Raw genomic sequence first — 20,620 nt, 5'->3', positions numbered from 1 at the left:
AGTCTATTGCACAAGAAGAGGTTTTTAAGTCTGATAAGTTTGCTGGTAGCTGAGTTCCATTGAAAGTGTTTGAGTTTCCGTTTAGAAGTAAGTGTTTATACCATTTCGCATTAAAGATACTTTTCATTAATTAAATTAATCTTACTACTACAATACTAATTTGAGGGGAAGATAAAGCATAGTTTTTGGAGAGAGTTTACTATCTTAAGATCTTCGAAAGTCAGCAAACCCTTATCAGATCAAGGGCAGTGTTCCACTCGAGACTTTTATCAGCATGTCTATCTTCAAATGGTCGCTGTTATTCGGCATTATCTGAGACGTGATTGTTGCCAACCATAGCTATAATACATTTTCAGCGGCTTTAAAGGGTAGTGAAATACTTGATTTACTGCCAATGGAGCCGCAACTGAAAGGAGAGACGTTGTAGTAATGGTCATTCCACGCCAAAAGATTGGGCTAATCTTTATGCCAAGTTGTGCCAGAAGATAAGATGGCCCGCCTCTCGTTTAAAAGTGGCTGCCCGAAGTTCGCCACTTTAGTCTTGCCGCGTTTTCGCCATGAGTCGCGTTCAGATCGGGGGCATGTCCCTATTGTTGGTCCTTGTGGTGGCCGTTTGCACCACCCAGGCGGCGGTGGTGCGCAGTTTCCCGCCCTTCGAGCAGCTGCAGAGCCTGGAGAACCCCAACCAGCGATTGGTGGTCCCCTTCGCGGACGAGGATAACTACCGCCTGCCCAACGAGACGGTCCCCGTCCACTACGATGTGAACCTGAGCACCAATGTGCACACCGGAGACACCGTCTTCAACGGAACCGTTGCCATCACCCTGAACGTCACGGCTGCCACCTCGGAAATCGTGGTCCATGCCCGCCAGCTGGAGAACTACACCGCCAGCATCATCCAGGTGGGAGTCGAGGGAGCCGTGGCCCAGGAACTGGACCATTCGTACGAGGCGGCCCGCGAGTTCCTCACCTTCTCCAGGACGGGAGTCACCTTCCCCGCTGACACCACGTGGATCCTCACGATCAACTACCAGGGACACCTGCGCACGGACAACGGAGGCTTCTACCTGTCCACTTTCACCGACGAGGAGGGCAACACCAAGTACCTGGCCACCACCCAGTTCGAGAGCACCGACGCCCGCCACGCCTTCCCCTGCTACGACGAACCCTCGAAGAGGGCCCAGTTCACCATCACCATCAAGCACGACCCCAGCTACAACGCCATCAGCAACATGCCAGTGAACGAGACTGCCTCCAGGTGGGTACCTTTTCGGGGATTTACTTCCTTTTTGGGTTTCGCAATTAAAGGGGTTTCTCCTATTCATATATATTTTTAATAGTTATTTGAAAGGAGGTTATATAATTTAAAATTTCTTTTTATGGAACGATGACTTTAAATTTATGATAAGCATACCAATCTTTAGGGTGGTTGCACAGAAACACATTTATGGCTTTCATATGGCTATCAGTACTTTGAATTCATATAAGGAAAAATTCATTAAAAGTTCACATGAAATATAGTGGTATAGTGAATGAAAGAAAAGCAACATATGTATTCTGCCCCGTCATTTATGGCTCTTTTATAACAAGTAGTAGTATTGACAATAAATGTCGGTAATAAACTAGGTAAAAATGCAAAATAATCATTTAACCAATCAATTTATGGTCCCCCTTTCAGCTCTGGAGTCACCTCCTTCGAGAAGACCGTGAACATGCCCTCCTACCTGGTGGCCTTCATCGTCTCCGAGTTCGTCTACTCGGAAGGAGAGTTGAATGGCCTGCCGCAGCGCGTCTTCTCCCGCAAGGGAACTGAGAACGACCAGGAGTGGGCTCTGACCACCGGAATGCTGGTGGAGAAGCGCCTCTCCGGCTACTTCGGCGTTCCCTTCGCCCTGCCCAAGTTGGACCAGGCTGGAGTCCCCGACTTCGCCGCCGGCGCCATGGAGAACTGGGGTCTGGCCACCTACCGCGAAGAATACCTGCTGTACAACCCCGTGAACTCGACCATCAGCACCCAGACCAACATCGCCACCATCGAGGCCCATGAGGACGCCCACATGTGGTTCGGCGATCTGGTGGCCATCGAGTGGTGGAGCTTCCTGTGGCTCAAGGAGGGATTCGCCACGCTCTTCGAGAACTTGGCTGTGGATTTGGTGAGCTGGAATTTAAGTGATTTAATGGTACATTGCTAACGATATTCGATTGCAGGCCTATCCCGAGTGGGACATCTTCCAGACCTTCCATGCCGGCTCCTACCAGAGTGCCCTGGTCAACGATGCCTACGCAAGTGCTCGTCCCATGAGCCACTTCGTCCAGAAGCCCTCCGAGATCGCCCTGCTCTACGACTCCGTTTCCTATGCCAAGGCGGGATCCGTTTTGGACATGTGGCGCCACGCCCTGACCAACACCGTCTTCCAGCGCGGTCTGCACAACTACCTGGTGGATAAGTAAGTCAAGAGTGCAAACTAATCTTGTTCAGTTCACTAATCAGTGAAATCTAAACTCCATCCAGCCAATTCACCGCTGCCAATCCCGACAAGCTGTTCGCGGGCATCGCCAAGGCCGCCGTGGAGGAGAACTACGCGGTGCCAGCCACCGTGGCCAACATGATGGGCAGCTGGACCAACCAGGGCGGAGTTCCGCTGCTGACGGTGACCCGCAACTACGAGAACGGCTCCTTCACCGTGAGGCAGTCGGTGTACACCAACGACAAGGACTACACCAGCGACAAGCTGTGGTACGTGCCCATCAACTACGCCGACTTCTCGAACCCCGACTTCCGCGACACGGAGGCCACCCACTACCTGCTCAACACCCCGGAGATCTCCATCGACGCTAAGTTGGACAACGCCAACTGGCTGATCCTGAACAAGAAGTCCACCGGCTACTACCGCGTCAACTACGACACCGAGAACTGGCAGCTGATCACCGACGGACTGATCTCCCGCCCGCACAAGATCGATCCCCGCAACCGCGCCCAGCTGATCAACGACCTGTACCGCTTCTCCACCAGCGGACGCGTGCCCCACGCCACCTTGCTGCAGCTGCTGACCTACCTGCCCCAGGAGGACCAGTACTCCCCTTGGTCCGCCGCCAACACGGTGATCACCCTGTTCAACCGATACTTGAGTGGCGATGCTGACTACGCCAACTTCCAGTACTACGTGCGCGAGCTGGTGAGCCTGCAGTACGACAAGTTCGGAGTGAACGACCTCAGCGGAGAGCAGCATTTGGTGAAGTTCACCCGCAACCTGCTGATCAACATCGCCTGCCTCGCTGGACTGGAGAGCTGCCTCACGGAGACCACCGCCAAGCTGACCGCTCTGGTGGAGCAGGGCACCGTGATCGAACCCAATCTGCAGTCGCAGGTCTACTGCAACGGTCTCAAGCAGGCCGATGACAAGACCTTCGATTTCGTGTACAACAAGCTGCTCAACTCCACCGACCAGGCCGAGCGCCGGCTCCTGATCTCCGCCCTGGGCTGCTCCCAGAGCACCGCGCAGCTGGAGAAGTTCCTGGCCAGCAGCATCGACAAGTCGAACAGCATCCGCGTGCAGGAGAGGATCACCCTGCTGAGCCCCGCCTACTCCCGCGGCGAGGTGGGTCTGCTGGCCGCCGTCGCCTTCCTGCAGGAGAACTGGGAGGAGTACGCCCAGCTGGACACCGGATTCGGCGGAGTGAACCCTCTGTACAGCGACATCGTCGGCATCTCCGCCTACGTGGTGAACGACAAGCAGCGCGTGGAGCTGCAGAAGCTAGTGGACACCGTGAAGGACTCCGAGTACGTGCCCACCACCCTGCAGACCAGCGTGGACACCAATGTGAACGCCAACAACGCCTGGCTGCAGTCCAACCGGGAGCCCCTCATCACCTGGGTCACCGCCTACAGCACCAGGAGCGGCAGCTCCGCCTTGAGCGCCTCCCTGGTGGCCATCCTGGCCTCCTGCCTCCTGGCCGCCAAGCTGTTCTAGAACGTAGTTTCCTAAGTTAGTCGTAGACCCGCACTCGTGCGCCAATAAATTCCTTTAATACCCCAAAGACTTGTTTGCTCACTCTGAGAATTTACAGTTCCCTCCGGGGTTTTACGGCCGTGAATCGTGAATCGCCTGATCGATTTGGCCAGATAAGGGGTGATCTCATAAATTTCCTCTTCCAGGCGGAGCCATAAAATCGTTCCGTAATCAGCCGTGGCAACTAAAACCAAAAGAGTGCGGGGTTTACAAATCTATCCTGTAGTTTCCCCAGTGGAAACAAAGAAATCAAATTTCCTGAGGAACCAAGCAATTAAAATTTATTATTTTGGCGAAGTAGGTGATTATCCTTATCAGCTGCAGGTGGATGAAAAATAAATAATATAGAAGGGTTGTATTAAATATTATTTCAATAGAACAAAGGATCACTATTATATTCTTGTGGTTTTACTTATTTTTTGCTCTATCGGAATAATTTTTCCTGAACCACCAAAAGCGAAATTGTCAGCAAAGTAAAGTTTTTTTTTAAATGGGACTATAAATATTGGCTTTCGATTTCTACTCTGCTTTGGGTACAATTATTATTTGCCAAGTGTTTTAGAGCAGGAAAAGTTTCCTTGAAAACCGAAAAATACTCAATAGATTGTGGCTTTTATTTTGATAAGCTTCAGATTGTCAACTTAATTTTTTATAAAGATTTAATTTGGTTGTAATATTCGAAACATAAAAAAAAAAAACTTTAAGCATGGAACCAAAATGTTCTATTATTTTAGTTCTAGAATGTAATGGAATGATCCGATTCAAGTCCGACTGTTGACTCAACATATTTGAAAAGACAACGTTGCTTGTCACTCCTCCTCGAAAGAGTGCAACTCATGCTCGATAAGATTGGAGGCAGTGCACCATAAAGCGGCGAGGCTTCCACAAACAAGCAGTGCAGCCAAAATCCAATGTTATGCCATCGTCTAGCGATATTCGAAGAGCGTGGATTGGTAGCCAATGGCAGAGTGTGTAAATCACCGCAATGTCCTCTTATCGCTATCGCCGCTTAATCTATAGACCAGGCCAACTTTATCTGGACCGAAATAAAAAGGTAAAGGCTGCAGATAAACCGCTGATAATGGCCAAGTCGGCCAGCGCTTGGCAATTTCATATAAACTGGTCCCAAAGCCAGGCGGCCTTTAGTCTTCGATCCGAATCGCGTGCCGAGTGGCGTGCGAAATACCAATTCTAGTCCCGGGTCCGCGATCGAACCCTTGAACAGTGAGTTTCCAAAGTGGTTATATAAGTGTTTCTGGTTCTGGTGAAATAAGAAGTCTAGTTGTGCACGATAAAGGATAACATAGATTTTTATTGAAAAATAAACAAAGGATATCATAGCTTTTTAAATATATATATACTACAGTTTAAAGAATTTTCTGTGACAAGAAGATTTTTGTTGAAAAGCTTACAATCTCTTGAAAATTTATTGTAATCGTGATGCCAAACATGCATTCCTATTTAGTACTTATCTTCGGACTTTAAAATCTTCCTCAGTGTTAAAACGATTTCTTTTTTTTAACGTTTCTAATCAATAGCTAAGATGTTCGCCCTGCGAGTGGCTCTTCTCCTGGCAGCCTGCGTGTCCTTGGCCGCCGCTGGAACTCGGCAGTTGGACGTGGATGTCCAGCCACCGAGCACCTTGGCCACCACCCTGCAGGACTACCGCCTCTCCGAACACATCTCTCCCGTGAGCTACAACATCACCCTGCGACCCTATCTGCTGGAGTCCGACGGCACCAAGCGGTTCACCTTCGACGGCGAGGTCTGGATCGAGGTGAGGCCCAACCAGACCACCACCGACGTGCACCTGCACTCCAAGAACATCACCTACTCGGTCCGCGAGTACTGGCAGAAGCCAGCTGATGGCGTCGCCAATCCCACGCCCAGCACACTTACTCTGAGCTCCACCGACGATGATGCGGATATCATCAAGCTCACGACAGCCACCTCCTTGACGGCCAACGTCTCGTACATCCTGCACTTCGTGTACACCGGTCTGATGCAGGACGACATGCACGGCTTCTACCGCAGCTACTATGTGGACGACAACAATGTGACCAAGTGGCTCGGCTCCACCCAGTTCCAGACCCACCACGCCCGCCGCGCCTTCCCCAGCTTCGATGAGCCCCAGTTCAAGGCCACCTTCAACGTCACTCTGAAGCGCCACAGGACCTTCAACTCGGCTAGTAACACCCGGCTGATCGGATCCTATCCCAGCGACGAGGAGTAAGCAAACCACTTTACTTATTCAAATTTAAAGATTTTTGACTCGTTTTGAATTTAAGAGAACTTACAAAATTCCGAATCTTACATTTATTGATTTAATATTTGTTTTAATTATTTACTAACGATTTAAATCTTCAATTGCTTTTTCCCGTAAATAGGGGCTACTACACGGATGTGTACAAGACGACCCCCATAATGTCCACCTACCTGCTGGCCTTCATCATTTCGGAGTTCGTGGCCCGCAGGGACGACTCCTTCGGAGTGTACGCCCGTCCCGAGTACTACGCCCAGACCCAGTACCCCTACAACGTGGGCGTGCAGATCCTGCAGGAGATGGGCACCTATCTGAACAAGAACTACTACACGATGGGCAACGACAAGATGGACATGGCCGCCATCCCCGACTTCTCCGCCGGAGCGATGGAGAACTGGGGCCTGCTGACCTACAGGGAGCGCAGTCTGCTGGTGGACGAGTCGGCGACCACCTTGGCCTCCCGCCAGTCCATCGCCGCCGTGGTGGCCCATGAGCAGGCGCACATGTGGTTCGGCGACCTGGTCACCTGCAAGTGGTGGAGCTACACCTGGCTGAACGAGGGATTCGCGCGCTACTTCCAGTACTTCGGCACCGCCATGGTGGAGAAGGACTGGGAGCTGGAGAAGCAGTTCGTCGTCGACCAAATCCAGTCGGTGATGGCCATGGACTCGACGAACGCCACCAACCCGCTCAGCGACGAGAACACCTACACTCCAGCTCATCTGAGCCGCATGTTCAACAGCATCTCGTACAACAAGGGCGCCTCCTTCATCCGGATGATCAAGCACACCATGGGCGAGGCCAACTTCCAGACGGCCCTGCAGCAGTACCTCGAGAAATAGTAAGTTCCTTGATGGTCCATCTGCTTGCAGAGGAGTAACCCAATCCACTTTCCAGCAAGTACCAGCCATCGGTGCCGCAGTACCTCCTGGGAGCCTGGCAGGCCCAGTGGCCCAACAGCAGCTACAACGCGAGCTCCGAGGACATCTTCACCAGCTTCACCACCCAGGTGGGCTACCCGGTGGTCAACGCCGCGCTGGCCGCCAACGGACTCTCGGTCAGCTTCACCCAGAAGCGCTTCCTGCTGAAGGAGAACGACGGAGCGGACGCCAACCTGAAGTACACCATTCCCATCTCGTACACCACCAGTGAGGCTAACAACTTCCAGAACGCCACGCCTAAGTTCATCCTGCGGCCCGATGTGACCACGACCGTGACCTTCCCCTCGGCCCTCACCTGGATCATTGCCAACGTCCAGCAGACCGGCTACTACCGGGTGAACTACACGGAGAGCAACTGGCACGCCATCCACCACGCCCTGCTGGCCGCCAACTGGAGCGGCATCCACGAGAACAACCGCGCCCAGATCGTCGACGATCTGTTCAACCTGGCGAGGGCCGGGCAGATCACCTACAACCTCACCCTGGACGTGATCGAGTACCTGGAAACGGAGACGAACTACATTCCCTGGACGTCGGCCTTCAACGGCTTCAGCTACCTGACCATCCGGCTGGGCAACGACACCTCCGACTTCAACACCTACATCCAGGCGCTGACCAACAAGGCCTACTCCCAGCTGGGCTTCAACGAGACCACCAGCGACTCCGCCCTGGACATCTACCTGCGCACCAAGATCCTCTCGTGGGCCTGTCGCTACGGCAGCGCCGACTGCATCAGCAAGGCCAAGAGCTACTTCCAGTCGCTGACCACCGTGCCCAAGAACATCCGCTCCACCGTCTACTGCGTGGCGCTCCGCGAGGGCGGCACCGCCGAGTTCGAGGCCCTGTACAACAAGTTCAAGACCGAGACCGTGGCCACCGAGGAGACCCTGCTGCAGAACTCCTTCGGCTGCGTGAAGACCCAGGCCCTCATCGAGCGGGTGTTCAACCTGGTCCTGAGCGACGAGATCCGCCGGCAGGACAAGTCCTCCGTGCTGTCCACGCTCTACACTGAGAACAACGAGAACGTGAGCCCGGTGTTCGCCCTGGTCACTCAGAAGTTCGAGGATCTGGCTGAGGCGTAAGTGTATTTAATACTGATTTATCTGGCTTTTATTTATGTTCATGATTTCCCTGCAGCATGGGTGGATACTCCGCCGTGGCCACCGTGATCTCCAACATCGCCGCCCGCTTCACCACGGAGCAGCAGCTGACCGACCTGCAGACCTTCAACCGGAACAGCGGCACCAAGTTCGGCGACTCGCAGGCCACTTTGACCGCCGCGGAGGCAACCGTCTCGGAGAACCTCCAGTGGGCGGCGGCCAAGTTGGGAGTGTTCCGCAGCTACCTGGCCAACCGGAACGGAAGCGCCATGGCCAGCGCCTTCAGTGCCCTCAGCCTCCTGATGGTCGCCCTGGCCACCATGTTGCGCCACTAGATCGGGCGGAGATTAGCCCACTCGGTGCAAACGGGTCACGTTAGCCATTAACCCATAAAGTATTTCCACGCTTAGAGCACCCAATAAACTATAAACTTTTGTAGATAACTCGACACTCGTATATCATTATGGCGGGCACTTGGCAAATCACTCAAACTTTAGGCTTAAATGGCCCGGCGACAAAGTTTACAATCTGATTAGCGCCATTGAATGCGGATGATTCAGTTTACAGTCTCTGGGGGATTTCATTGAGTTAAAGTGCCTAATCAATCGATCACCGTATAACTATAAGACTTTATCAGGGCAGTAAAACATTTTTCTTTGTGGATAGTTTTGCGATTTATGTAAGCGGTTTCTTAGAACCATGATTCAGTTGGCAATCTTTCGGGGATTTCATTTAAGTTAGAATCGGTTTTATTATTTGGTGAAAATTTCTTTTTATTACGTTTTATTATTATTGTTTATTTTATATTTATTTGACCATTGATTTTATGGCTAAATTGGTAGCTTGCTTATTAATATACTACAACTCATAAATTGCAATTTTATCGTATCATAAATCTTTCTCGATATTTTTTACGATTTCTTGTTTAAATAAAGATACATTTTTCTTATGATTCACTTTCTAATCTTTCGGGGATTTAATATAAGTTAAGGAGGTTTTAGCTAATAAATATAGTCTTCAGATTAAACAACAGTACTTTTTCTCAATGTCCACCGATTACTATCACTATTTGATGACAGTTTGATATGATTTGTTTTTCACTTGATACTAAACTTAATCGAACCATAAATTATTATGACTATTGTGAACTTATCGCCAAACTTTTACAATGTCTTCTAAGAAATATTAAAATGGCTTTGAAATCAACTGGTTACGTCACATGTTTGTTATCACAATACTGTCGTAGAATAGTAATTTTGCCCACTGTATGTACGGCATAGAATGATTGGTTTGACCACTGTATGAGATTGTACATTTTTGAATTGCGTCACGTTGTTCTAAGAAGGACGGGGCACCAACCATCGTCCTTCTTAAGAAGTTGTTGTTTTAAGAAGTGCAACGGTTCTAAGAACGCACTGCTGCATGGATCGAGCTTTGCTGCTGAGTAAGGTCTGATCGCAGGGGCGTGACAGAGATGGGAAGATGGTTTGCCAGGACTATAAAATAGGATCGAATTGCCATTGCGAGGGCAGTGATTTACGCGCCACCGAAGAGATCAGAACTTGCCGTGCTTTCAAAATGAAAAACCTAGAGCCTTCTCTGACAATACTAAAAAGCAAGTTGGACTTCCCAATTGTTGGTGAATGGATAGTACTATGCTCAAAAATTACATTTTATTAAAATAGTTAGCTTTATTGGCTTTGCGAAATCAAAACTAATAAAGCTACTCATTATTTGGAGCTAGCAATAAATTTTTCTAACTGAAGTAATTGGACAGCAGTCAGCGGGTAATTAAAATAATAATTGTCATTTCATTTAGCAGGTTAATGAGCACCCGATGGCTTGTTGATAAGGCACTTAAGTGAGAGACGCTTATTTTGGATCGTTGACAAACATTCTGTAATCTAATCATCTGCGAACGACACCTGTTTTGCGGGGGGAACTTTTATTTGGTTTTGTGATTTTGGCGTTCTGGCAGTCGGCATCCGAGTCCCCAGTTTTCGAGCTTCGGTCGACATGAGCAGTTCGCCATCTCGGGTTTTGGGGCTACTTGCCTTGCTGCTGATCGGAGTCGCAAATGGCGCTGATTACCGGCTGGACGGCAGCGTCGTACCTTCGATCTACAACCTGACCATCGGCGTTCTCGGGGATTCCGCGGAGCCCACGCTCTTCGATGGCGAAGTGAGCATAACTCTGCGGGTGGTCTCGCAATCGCCGCTCCAACAAATCACTCTACATGCCGACACACTGGAAATATCGGAGTGCTGGCTGTTCGATGCCACAGGTGCGCTGCTGGAGGCCATCGATATCGGCCGGCTGATTTACGAGGGAGCCACTCAACAGGTGACAGTTCCGCTGACGCAGGCCGTTCAGCCTGGCCAAAGCTACACGCTGGGGTTCAAGTTCACCGGGCAGATACGAACGGATATGGCCGGCTTGTTCTCCGCCAGCTATGAGGAGAAGGACTCCAACGTAACCAGGTGGATGGCCGTCACCCAGATGCAGCGCATCAACGCTCGGTTGGTCTTCCCCTGCTTCGATGAACCCGCCATGAAGGCCAAGTTCCAGCTGCAGATTGTCCGGCCGAATGGCTATCAGGCCATTGGAAACACTAAGCTGAGGGAAACCACAGCGATAAGGTACTTTGCAACATAAAATATAAAGGGATAAGTGTATTCAATTTAGTTGTTCCCTCAATTTCAGCCAAAATCGTTATGTGGACCACTTCGAGGAAACCCCTGTTATGTCCACTTATCTGCTGGCTTTCATGGTGGCCAATTACTCTGCCCGCGGAAACGTTAGCGAGTTTGCTGTGCTGACCCGCCCGGAATTTTATAACAACACCGAGTTCAGCTACCAAGTGGGTCAGCAGGTGGTGCCAGCCTTTGAGAAGTTGTTCCAGCTTCCGTACGCTGAATTGGGCAATGAGGTTCTTCAGTATGCCAGTTCTCCTAAATTTCCTCACAACGGCATGGAGAACTGGGGGCTCATTATCTACAGGTGAGTCTGCGTTAGAATATTATTTAAATATTTATTTTAAAATAATTTATACTTTTCTTTTGTGTGAAGCGATGCCGTCCTAGTCCAGGAAGCTGAATACTCAGACGATTGGTCGGATAAGGAGTTTGCCATTCGTATTATTGCTCATGAGACTTCGCACATGTGGTTTGGTGACAGCGTCACCTTCTCCTGGTGGAGTTACTTCTGGCTAAACGAGGCCTTTGCCCGCTACTACGAGTACTTCATGGCACACCAGGTGGGAATACTAACCTAGTATGTATTTCAGTATAATTAACAAAACCAAATCATTGCAGCTGTATCCGGAGTATCGCTTGGACGAGCAGTTTGTGGTGCGCCAAATGCAGCTGATCTTTGCAACGGATGCCAGGAACAGCTCCCAACCCATGACCAGTCCGGAATCGGAGATCAACACACCCAACGAGATCGCCTACAAGTTCAGCGGAATCGCCTATGCCAAAGGAGCTTGTATTTTGAGGATGTGGCGTAATCTCATGGGGGCAGACAACTTCGACACTGCCATCAGGAATTACCTGAAACAATAGTAAGTAATTTAGTTATAAAACAAACAACTTTTGAAGTACAACCAATAATCTTCTTTTCAGCCAATCGACCAACACAGTGCCTAATAACTTATTTTACCACCTCTTTGAGAACTGGCCTAAAAATCAGGATGTAGATCTGCAACACTTTTTCGCCGATTACACGGAGCAAGTGGGTTATCCCATGCTGATAGTGAATGCTTCCCTGGATAACCATTGGGTGTATATACAGAGGCAGCGATTCTTGCTCGACCCAGAGGACGGGAGCAATGCCACTCTGAGATACACCGTGCCGATAACCTATACCACTAATCTGGAGCCGAATTTCTATAACATGACTCCGATCATATATATGCACAGGGTCGTTGACATGTATCGCGCATACTTTGACCAGCCCATCGATTGGATTTTGGTCAACCTGAGGCAGTCAAACTACCAAAGGGTTCTTTATGACGAAACCCTGATGAAAGGTCTTAAGGTGGCTTTAACCGCATCGAACCACAGTGGGATACCCGTGGAGAACCGGGCCCAGATCATCGATGACCTCTTCAACTTCGCAGAAGTTGGCTACATTGATTACGCGGAGGTGTTTGAGTTCCTGGAGTACCTGAACAAGGAGGTTGACTACGTGCCCTGGTATGCTGTCTACGAGAACCTGAACCTGGTTGCCCAGCGAATGACCCCTGATCAGCTGCCCAACTTCGGGAAATATCTTTCGGACGTTACAAAAGCGGTTTTCGAAAAACTGGGAGTGGGATGGAGTGCGCAGGATTCCCCGCTGGACGTGGCCAACCGGAATAAGTTGATCAAGTGGCTGTGTAGATTCCAGGTCAGCAGTTGCAGGAACAAGGTCAACGTTCAGTTCGTAACAAATCCTGAGAAACCATCTCCGGATTACCGGGAAACCTTCTACTGCGCAGCCAGTAGTAGCGATTTTAACTCATACACTACGGTTTGGGGACTCTACTACTTGGAAACTCGTCCCAGCGAGCGGGAAATGCTCTGGTCCGCAGCCAGTTGCACAAGTGAATACGAGACTCATTACTACAAGATGATCATCGCGGGAGCGGAAACCGTTGAGCAAAAGAAGATCGGTGTGGCACGGCTGTACGAGCAGAATCCCCATTTGGTGGAGCCCATCTTTGAAATGATAACTAAGAACGTCACTGAACTGGCAATATGGTAAGCTGGAACCTGTTTATAACCGGGATCAAATTAACTTCTAGATAACGTACAGATTAAAGAGTAATATAAGTTGGAACCTTACTAATTTCATTTCCTTTTGGTTTCACTTCCCAAGTTGTATTAGTTTTAACACTTTATTTGTATTTCTTATGAATCTTTTTTTTCAGTTTGGACAGCTGGTCGGAAACGGCGGAGGTAATCAGCGACATGGCGGAGTACTTCACCACTCGGAAGCAGCAGCAGTTGTTCAAGGAGTTCTACGACGGAAACTACCAGCTCTTCGGAGACTCACAAACAGTTCTCTCGAAAGCTGTAGAAGCCGTGGAGCTGAACCTTCAGTGGGCCGAAAAGCGACTCAACAGATTGGCCACCTATTTGGACCGCAAGAACGGCAGTTCCAGCCAAGGAGCGACTTCCATGGCGATGGTTCTGTTGGCAGTGGTGTGCCTGGTGGCCTGGCTCTGATTAGCTAATAAGTTGTGGGGAAATAAAGAGATTGCCGTGGTCATGCGCTGCGGGAGAAATGCCCTTTTCGTGTACGCAATTACTAGGCAAAAAGGTTCGGGAGGCGCTTGCTTTATTAGGCCATAATTCACGCAGTCGAGCGGCCATTACAGCGGCAGCCGCTGGCCAAGTCCGTCTATAAAAGCCCGACGGCTGCAAGTGGCGCTTTCCATTCCACGCAAAGGACATCTGCAGTCGGGCCGACGAGATGCTGCGCCACCTGCTCCGCCACGAGAACAACAAGGTCTTCGTCCTGATCCTGCTCTACTGCGTCCTGGTCAGCATCCTGAAACTCTGCACGGCGCAGGCAGAGAATTCCCTAACCGCCACAGATAATGGTGGGTTATAAGTCTGCTTACTTTAGATTTAAAGTCATTGAGGGACTTTAATCCTTTACAGACATCACTCATCTCGGAGACGATTGCCAGGTGACGCCCGTCATTCATGTGCTCCAATATCCTGGCTGTGTGCCCAAACCGATTCCCTCGTTCGCCTGCGTGGGTCGCTGTGCAAGTTATATTCAGGTATGTTTTTATAATGAATATTTAAATATGGATGTTTATTCAACCGATTTTTAGGTTTCGGGCAGCAAAATCTGGCAGATGGAGCGGTCGTGCATGTGCTGCCAGGAGTCTGGCGAGCGGGAGGCAGCCGTCTCCCTCTTCTGCCCCAAAGTGAAGCCCGGCGAGAGGAAGTTCAAGAAGGTGCTGACCAAGGCTCCGCTGGAGTGCATGTGTCGGCCGTGCACCTCCATCGAGGAATCCGGCATCATTCCACAGGAGATCGCAGGGTATTCGGACGAGGGTCCTCTGAACAATCACTTCCGGCGCATCGCACTGCAGTAGAATCCCCATCACGAATTCAGTCATAGATATTTTGTCATTAAATTAAATTTGCCGTTTCCGCTTCACAGTGAATAACGAATTCTTTAAATCATAGGATAAATAAGGGTTCCAGATGATTTAAATCAGTTACAACTTTTCTTTCACACTCTTTTTCAAGCGAAAACAAAAACACGATTAGTTGTAAGATTAATTTAAATGGTAATTTATTTCTCAACTATCTCATTGCTACTAGTTCTCTAAATGTTGTGTGTCCTGCCTCACATAGAATGTAGATGCATAACGCGGAAAAACAATAGGTAATCTTAGATTGCGACTGGATCTAACAATAGGAGTTCGACTACACAATGTATCTCAGGGATACCGCCTACAGATACTCGACGATATCGCATTTGATGGATATATTCGGACAGCTCTGGCCGACGGCACTGCGGCCCCGGTAGTTGGGGCTCTTCTCGGTGAGCAGCTTGCGGAAGATGGGCAGGATGGCCGTTTCGCCCTCGAGCAGCTCCGTCTCGCTGCTCGCCCCGTAGATGCTGCTCTCCTGCTTGCCCCCCCGCTGCCTGCCCCGCTGCTTGTCGGGCGCCACATTGGGCGAGCTGTGGTGGTGGGCGGCGTGCTGAATCGAGTTCGAGTTGCGGCTCACCTTGCGCGGCTGCACACAGGGTTGGCTGCTCGGCGGCGGGTCCCGCTCCCGCTCGCTGTCCGTCTCGCTCTGGCAGACGGTGCCCTTCTGCGGCTTCGGCCGGTGCTTGTTGCGGTTCTTCTCCGACACGGACCGCTGGATGGGCGAGGTGGTGTTGGGGTCGTAGCCCATCCCATGCCCGTGGTGCTCCGCGCAGCGCTGCGGACTCGCGTAGTTGCGCGGCGACTGGCGCTGCTTGGCGTGCGACAGGGTGTGCGTGTCCCAGAGGTCGCTCTGCGACACCACGAAGTTCGACTTCAGCGCGGAGCCCATGCTGGTGCGCCGGTGGTCCGAGGCAGTGGGAGCTGCGTGCGAAAATGGTGGGTTACTTTCGGGAAACTTCAATCTAACACTTATTAAAAAAAGATACTACAATTAACTAATTCAGAGTCCATTACTTTTTAAATTTTGATCAGATTTTGAAGTGGCACACCTCCAAACGTTTCTATTTGAATTCTCTAACAAACTGCATTTTGATCAGATTTTAAAGAGGCATACCTCTAAACGTTTCTAATTGAATTCTCTAACAAACTGCATCATTAGACAAATTTTTATTTTTTGGCCGAAATTTACAAAAAATGGGCTTGCTGAAAATTGACCAAAATTCACTACTCCTGAGCCCATAACATTTCTAATTTTGATCAGATTTCGAATTGGCATATCTATAAACGTATCTATTTGAATTCTCTAACAAACTGCATCATTAGAATTATTTTTTTGGCTTATTTTTTTTTGAAGTGGCACACCTCTAAACGTTTGTATTTGAATTCTCTAACAAACTGCATCATAGCTCCCCGAAGCTAGGTTCCTTTCTTGTTTCACGTAGTTTTAAACTTACTCTTAATCACAGCCGGAGTGCTGGGCTTGGAGTGAGGACACATGTTGCTCAGTTCCGACTGCGAGGTGGAGATGTTGGTGGAGGAGTTGCGGTGCGAGCTGCTGTACTTTGGCCGGGCTGTGGGTGTCTGGCTGCCACTGTCGTAGTGCCTGGATGCCGTCGACTGTCGCCTCTCCCTCATGCTGGAGCAGTCTCCGGTGCTCCTCTTGCCCACCGAACTGGTTATGGTTCCGATATTGTCGTCCGTCTGCGCCGACACCGAGTTGCGCTTCTCCAGGTGGCGATGGTGTTGCTGCTGGTGGTGCTGCTGCTGCATCTGCTGCTGCTGCTGTTGCTGCTGCTGCTGGTGTTGCTGCTGCATCTGCTGATGCTGCTGGAGGTGTTGCTGCAGCTGCTGCTGGATGGGCTGCATCATTGTGGGCGCAGGAGCATGCGAGTGGTGCTCCACAATGGACTGCTTTTTCTTTTTGCTGTTTAAAAGAATATGTTAAACAAGTTTAAGTGGACCAAAAGTAATGGACTTACGGAGGAAGCGAAGGTGCCACTGCAGTGGACTGAACCGAAACAAATGAGTTGTCCATCTCCACATGGGTCGAGGTCACACTATCCACGGAGGTCAGCTCGGTAACTTCTATGACAAAGAGGTCAATGCATGATCGTATCCTGAATGTCCTTCACCTTAGCAACTCACCTGTGGTGCTGGGCATTTCCCGACGAACGGGAGGAGCCGATAGCCTGGCCATATCATCGCCCAAGATGGGCTCCAGTTCACTGCCCACATTGGAGCCACCCGAACAGGTCACTCCATCTATCCACTTCCTGGCCTCGGGTCCCAGTTTTCGGATCAGAGCCTGCAGCTCGTTCTCCTTCTCCATCAAGGCCTTTCGGAATCGGCAGTTTGTGTTCTTCACATCCCGAAGTCTCTGTTCCAGTTCGCAGACCGAAGAGTCACGTCTTCCGTTCTTCGACATGGGTCTCAAGGTGGCCCTCACTCGCTTGTCCACCACGCCCTGGGGATTCCTCTTCAGCTCCACCAACTGCAAATCGATTCGCATGAATATTAACCGACAATAACACCTCAGGGATAACATCTAGAAAGGACTACTCTACGGATAGCAGTATAGGACAGTCTAGGGTTTCCCAACAGCAAGGCCGTAGATCCAGTCTAAAACCTTGCTGCTGCTTGGAATGTTTTCAGCTAAAGTTTATAGTTGGTCTGTAGTGTTATATAGCATTTGAGGATCTGTTTTGAAATTTCGAGTACATGTTGTTTCTGTTTCAAGTGTTTTCAGCGCTAGACGAAAGATCAGCTCAGTAGCCGGTGGAATCCGATCAGTCTGAATGCTCTGAATAAAACTGATCGACGTGTCCACCGCCTCCAAAACAACATTCATATTGCACGAGTATAAGTAAACATATAACAGCTACAAAAACTACAAAACTTCCTTACTACCAGTCTTACTTTCGGTACGAACACCAAACACAAAGTGGCTGTCGTACAAAAAATGATAAAAAACGAGAGTAAGACAAAAACTAAATCCTTGCGATCCGATAGCACCAGGGATATAGCCGCTCCGGCCAGACAGGTGATGAACACATTGTAAACGGAGAAGCCAATATGCTTCGAGTCGTTCAGAGCGGGAATGGAAACGTGTCGAGTTTCCCAAGCCAGAAAGGCGCCAAATACCTAAAGGAAAGTTAAGTTTATTTATAAATAATATATCCCAAAGTAAGCTGATTTTTAACTCACTAAAAGCAAGCCCTTGTAGGCGTAAATAATGCTGACAAATATGGTCATGTGCTCGGATTGGCAGTATTCGTTTTCGGGGATCACCAAAACATCATCAATGTTCTCGTGGTGCTGTAATAAATACAAATGTTAACAAATTGGTTTCAGATATTTAAAATGAACCACTTACCAATGGCTCTAGCTGCTTGGTCTCCCGGTAAAAGGGATCTGCAATCTGCCAGGTGGTTATGATGGCTATGTCAATGGCCAACAGCACGCCCACAACCATAAACAACTGATAATCCTTGATCACCTTCTTGTTGAGCTTCAGATCGGTAAATATCGAGTGCACCCGCCAAGTCTTTGAGAACATGGCTCCGAAACTGAGACTGAAACCAGCCATCAAAATCCACGCTCGAGCTGTGCAAATATAGGGAAAGGCTGCCACAGAGCTTAAGGTTGTATCCAATCCCAGGAAAATAATGCTCAGATAGGTCATCATGCAGCCCACTATAATCAGATTGTTCAAGTGCGGACTGGACATCTTGATGTAACTAAAGGAGACACAATTGGCAAATTACTCCATGCATATAGAATAAACAGCATAAACTCACCGTTGATTTCGATACTTGATGTTAAAAGCCAAGAAAACGGTGGCAATGATCACTCCAATTACCGAAGCACTGGCTGAAACAATGTAGATTGTCGGGTTCACCTGACTGTGCTCGATGTAGATTAGGGTTCGGTCCTTGGGGGGAGTTTTGCCCACCCATCTCACTGGTTTTCCCAAACTCAAATCCAGGTGGGCCCTCTGTGAGTGATATTCCCCTATCTTTTCCATTTGGCCCAACTGGAACTGGTTGATCAGAATATTGGCCTTGCGTTCGTTGTTGTAGAAACGAACAGGTCCCTACAGAGCATATTGGAATGAGATAAATTGATATTATGTTTGAAAGGATTACCAACCGTCACTCCCTCAAAGGATGTATTTCGCAAGGCCTCAAGGAATACGCTTTCCCAATCCTTAACTCTGTAATCAAAATGCGTTAGCAAATCCTCGCGCTTTTCTGCCACATATTGAATGGCTAGAGCAGCTGCCCAAATTCCATCGTAGGTGTATCCATGAAACCGGGAGTATTCAGTGCCCCGCAGTCTGTCGTATTCCACCAGATACTCATCTGCAGTCTAAAAAATAATTGAGAGTATATTAAAAGGATATCTTACGAAGTTAAATTTTTTGGCTACTTACAATGCCGGCCACTGTGATGTCTCCACTTGTGGAAAGAGGCAGCAGATCCACTAGAATAGCTCCCTCTAAAGCTGTGGCAATCTCCTCCACACTGCACTCGCTGTCCTGCGTGACATTCCACCAGTCTGTGGAATATGTGGCCATGATCAGCCATTGGTAAGCTCTACCATACATGTCCAATCTAAAAGAATATATTTTCATTAGCATTTGGATTTTATGGCAATATCAAAAGTAACTAATTTGTAAAAGCTTCTTACTTGTATGCCTCGCAAAAAGCCTTGCGGGCAAAATGCTCGTTGAAGTTGCCCAGGATAATCCGCACGTCCTTTTCACGAAGTTTCTTTAGGGACTCAGCTACATCGTTTACAAAACTCTGCGTTTCCACGACCTCCACTTCCATGTCATCCAAATCAGCCACCATGTGATTGTGGGGCAGTGAATACCTCGGCTCGTTCTGGTAAACAGTTCCCACTCTGGTCCAATTGAACTCCTTGAGTAACGCCAATCGTGGTGCATTGAAGGCATTCTCCGAGGGAACCACTCGGAAGAAATTGGGGAACGCGTCCTTTGTGAACATAGGATGGGTGTCCGCGTAACTCAGTTGGGTAAGGTGCCAGTGTTTGCTAGCCTTGGCAATGGGATCCGTCACATGGGTGCAAGCCGCTCCGAAGAGCATCACCTTGTTCGGTCCCGAGTGCATCATATCGAAGAAGGACTTTACACCCACAGCAGCATTGCACTGGAAAAGATAAGATATTATAGAGGGTTACTAGAAATAAAAATTGATTAAGTTCTTTAAGAAAATTTATATTAAGAAGTATCAATTTAAAAGTACTAGCATTGCACATAAATGTTACAAATTTTATACTTTGTTGATAAACTTACCTGGGTGTCGTTCCACCACATGTGCAGTCTGTAGTTGGCCAGAATCTTTCCGTGCTCGTTAACGTGGCCGAGAGCCAGCTTAACGCTGGGCATTACCCCTCGTCCCGTGTACGAGTTCTCCACGCCATCGCCGTAGGGGAAGAACCCAGCTATATAGACGTCCGATCTCTTGGCAGTTCTGCCCCAGGCGGAGCTCCAGAAAAATAGGAACAACAAACTGGCGAACGGAATCCAACTCGAACGGAACATGTTGACCGCGTGGGCTGCAAAGTTATTCTGAATGTGAGTAGGGCATATCGAGGACGTGAACTTGGAGGTAAATTAGGGGCGGTGGGTGGTCGTTGGGTGTTTTTGGGTGGGCCAAGGCTGCGAAGGCAAGGCTGCGCCCAGAGGGCGTGTATTTCGAGCCTTCGTGAGGGCTCGCATGCAGTTTTGCAGGACAGACGGGGCAAGGCTAAGGCCAGGCCAGCAAAATTGCCACAAATTGCCGAAGACATGCTGGCACGTTTGGTAATTACAAAGCAATTTGATGATTAAAATGAACAATGGATTATTCAGTATCCTTTGTTCGCGAGTGGAAGACACACTGAATATGCCTCTCCAAGCTGCTACACTTGATAAAAACTTATTTATTTCAACTCAGTGCAACCTACCAGCTTTGCTTATCCTTTAACTGGAAACTATTTTAGCAGCAATAACATTTTAAACACTTATTTTAATTCAACTCTCGGGGAACGAAGAACTTTTGCAGTGCGAGGGTCCGAAAAATTATGTATCCCCCTGACTTGACACTTGGCTGACAGGAGGAATTCGAGGAAGGAAGTGCGCA

The 20,620-nt window shown here is 49.1% G+C and overlaps 5 protein-coding genes across 8 annotated transcripts; 4 read left to right on the top strand and 1 right to left on the bottom strand.

Annotated features, from left to right (window-relative positions):
- The first annotated feature begins 551 nt into the window (after window positions 1-551).
- On the top strand, window positions 552-4,038 carry LOC108099549 (aminopeptidase N). Its single transcript, XM_017203131.1, has 4 exons — window positions 552-1,258; window positions 1,679-2,153; window positions 2,209-2,447; window positions 2,513-4,038. Exons 1-4 carry the CDS (start codon window positions 558-560, stop codon window positions 3,969-3,971), a joined length of 2,874 nt encoding a protein of 957 aa, XP_017058620.1. The 5' UTR covers window positions 552-557; the 3' UTR covers window positions 3,972-4,038.
- A 1,111-nt stretch (window positions 4,039-5,149) lies between these two features.
- LOC108099544 (membrane alanyl aminopeptidase) lies at window positions 5,150-8,757 on the top strand. The gene is made up of 5 exons (XM_017203119.1): window positions 5,150-5,234; window positions 5,549-6,239; window positions 6,398-7,114; window positions 7,171-8,292; window positions 8,352-8,757. Exons 2-5 carry the CDS (start codon window positions 5,554-5,556, stop codon window positions 8,647-8,649), a joined length of 2,823 nt encoding a protein of 940 aa, XP_017058608.1. The 5' UTR covers window positions 5,150-5,234; window positions 5,549-5,553; the 3' UTR covers window positions 8,650-8,757.
- A 1,573-nt stretch (window positions 8,758-10,330) lies between these two features.
- Window positions 10,331-13,587, top strand: LOC108099632 (aminopeptidase N). Its single transcript, XM_017203261.1, has 6 exons — window positions 10,331-10,953; window positions 11,018-11,314; window positions 11,384-11,570; window positions 11,629-11,876; window positions 11,938-13,056; window positions 13,227-13,587. The coding sequence occupies exons 1-6, from the start codon at window positions 10,331-10,333 to the stop codon at window positions 13,522-13,524; spliced, it is 2,772 nt and encodes a 923-aa protein (XP_017058750.1). The 3' UTR covers window positions 13,525-13,587.
- Window positions 13,588-13,749: 162 nt separating this feature from the next.
- Window positions 13,750-14,408, top strand: LOC108099301 (bursicon). The gene is made up of 3 exons (XM_017202697.1): window positions 13,750-13,901; window positions 13,963-14,087; window positions 14,142-14,408. The coding sequence occupies exons 1-3, from the start codon at window positions 13,772-13,774 to the stop codon at window positions 14,406-14,408; spliced, it is 522 nt and encodes a 173-aa protein (XP_017058186.1). The 5' UTR covers window positions 13,750-13,771.
- A 191-nt stretch (window positions 14,409-14,599) lies between these two features.
- On the bottom strand, window positions 14,600-20,575 carry LOC108099623 (gamma-aminobutyric acid type B receptor subunit 2). 4 transcript variants are annotated; one of them, XM_017203246.2, is made up of 13 exons: window positions 20,445-20,575; window positions 19,792-20,054; window positions 19,164-19,645; window positions 18,907-19,087; window positions 18,624-18,842; window positions 18,272-18,567; window positions 17,848-18,211; window positions 17,679-17,789; window positions 17,379-17,615; window positions 16,620-16,965; window positions 16,454-16,559; window positions 15,929-16,398; window positions 14,600-15,395 (listed from the first exon to the last, which is right to left on the bottom strand). In XM_017203246.2, the coding sequence occupies exons 2-13, from the start codon at window positions 20,038-20,040 to the stop codon at window positions 14,773-14,775; spliced, it is 3,684 nt and encodes a 1,227-aa protein (XP_017058735.1). In that variant the 5' UTR covers window positions 20,041-20,054; window positions 20,445-20,575; the 3' UTR covers window positions 14,600-14,772. The 4 variants fall into 4 exon arrangements, with proteins under 4 accessions (XP_017058735.1, XP_017058736.1, XP_017058737.1 ...); XM_017203247.2 differs by having other exon boundaries at window positions 16,454-16,556; XM_017203248.2 differs by having other exon boundaries at window positions 17,391-17,615.
- Between the last annotated feature and the right edge of the window lie 45 nt (window positions 20,576-20,620).

This window comes from Drosophila ficusphila, unplaced genomic scaffold, assembly GCF_018152265.1.
Source record: "Drosophila ficusphila isolate 14025-0441.05 unplaced genomic scaffold, ASM1815226v1 contig_791, whole genome shotgun sequence".
NCBI classification, from domain to species: Eukaryota; Metazoa; Arthropoda; class Insecta; order Diptera; family Drosophilidae; genus Drosophila; species Drosophila ficusphila.
The sequence above is the reverse complement of the archived record's forward strand: the minus strand, read 5'-3'. Positions and strand labels throughout refer to the sequence as shown.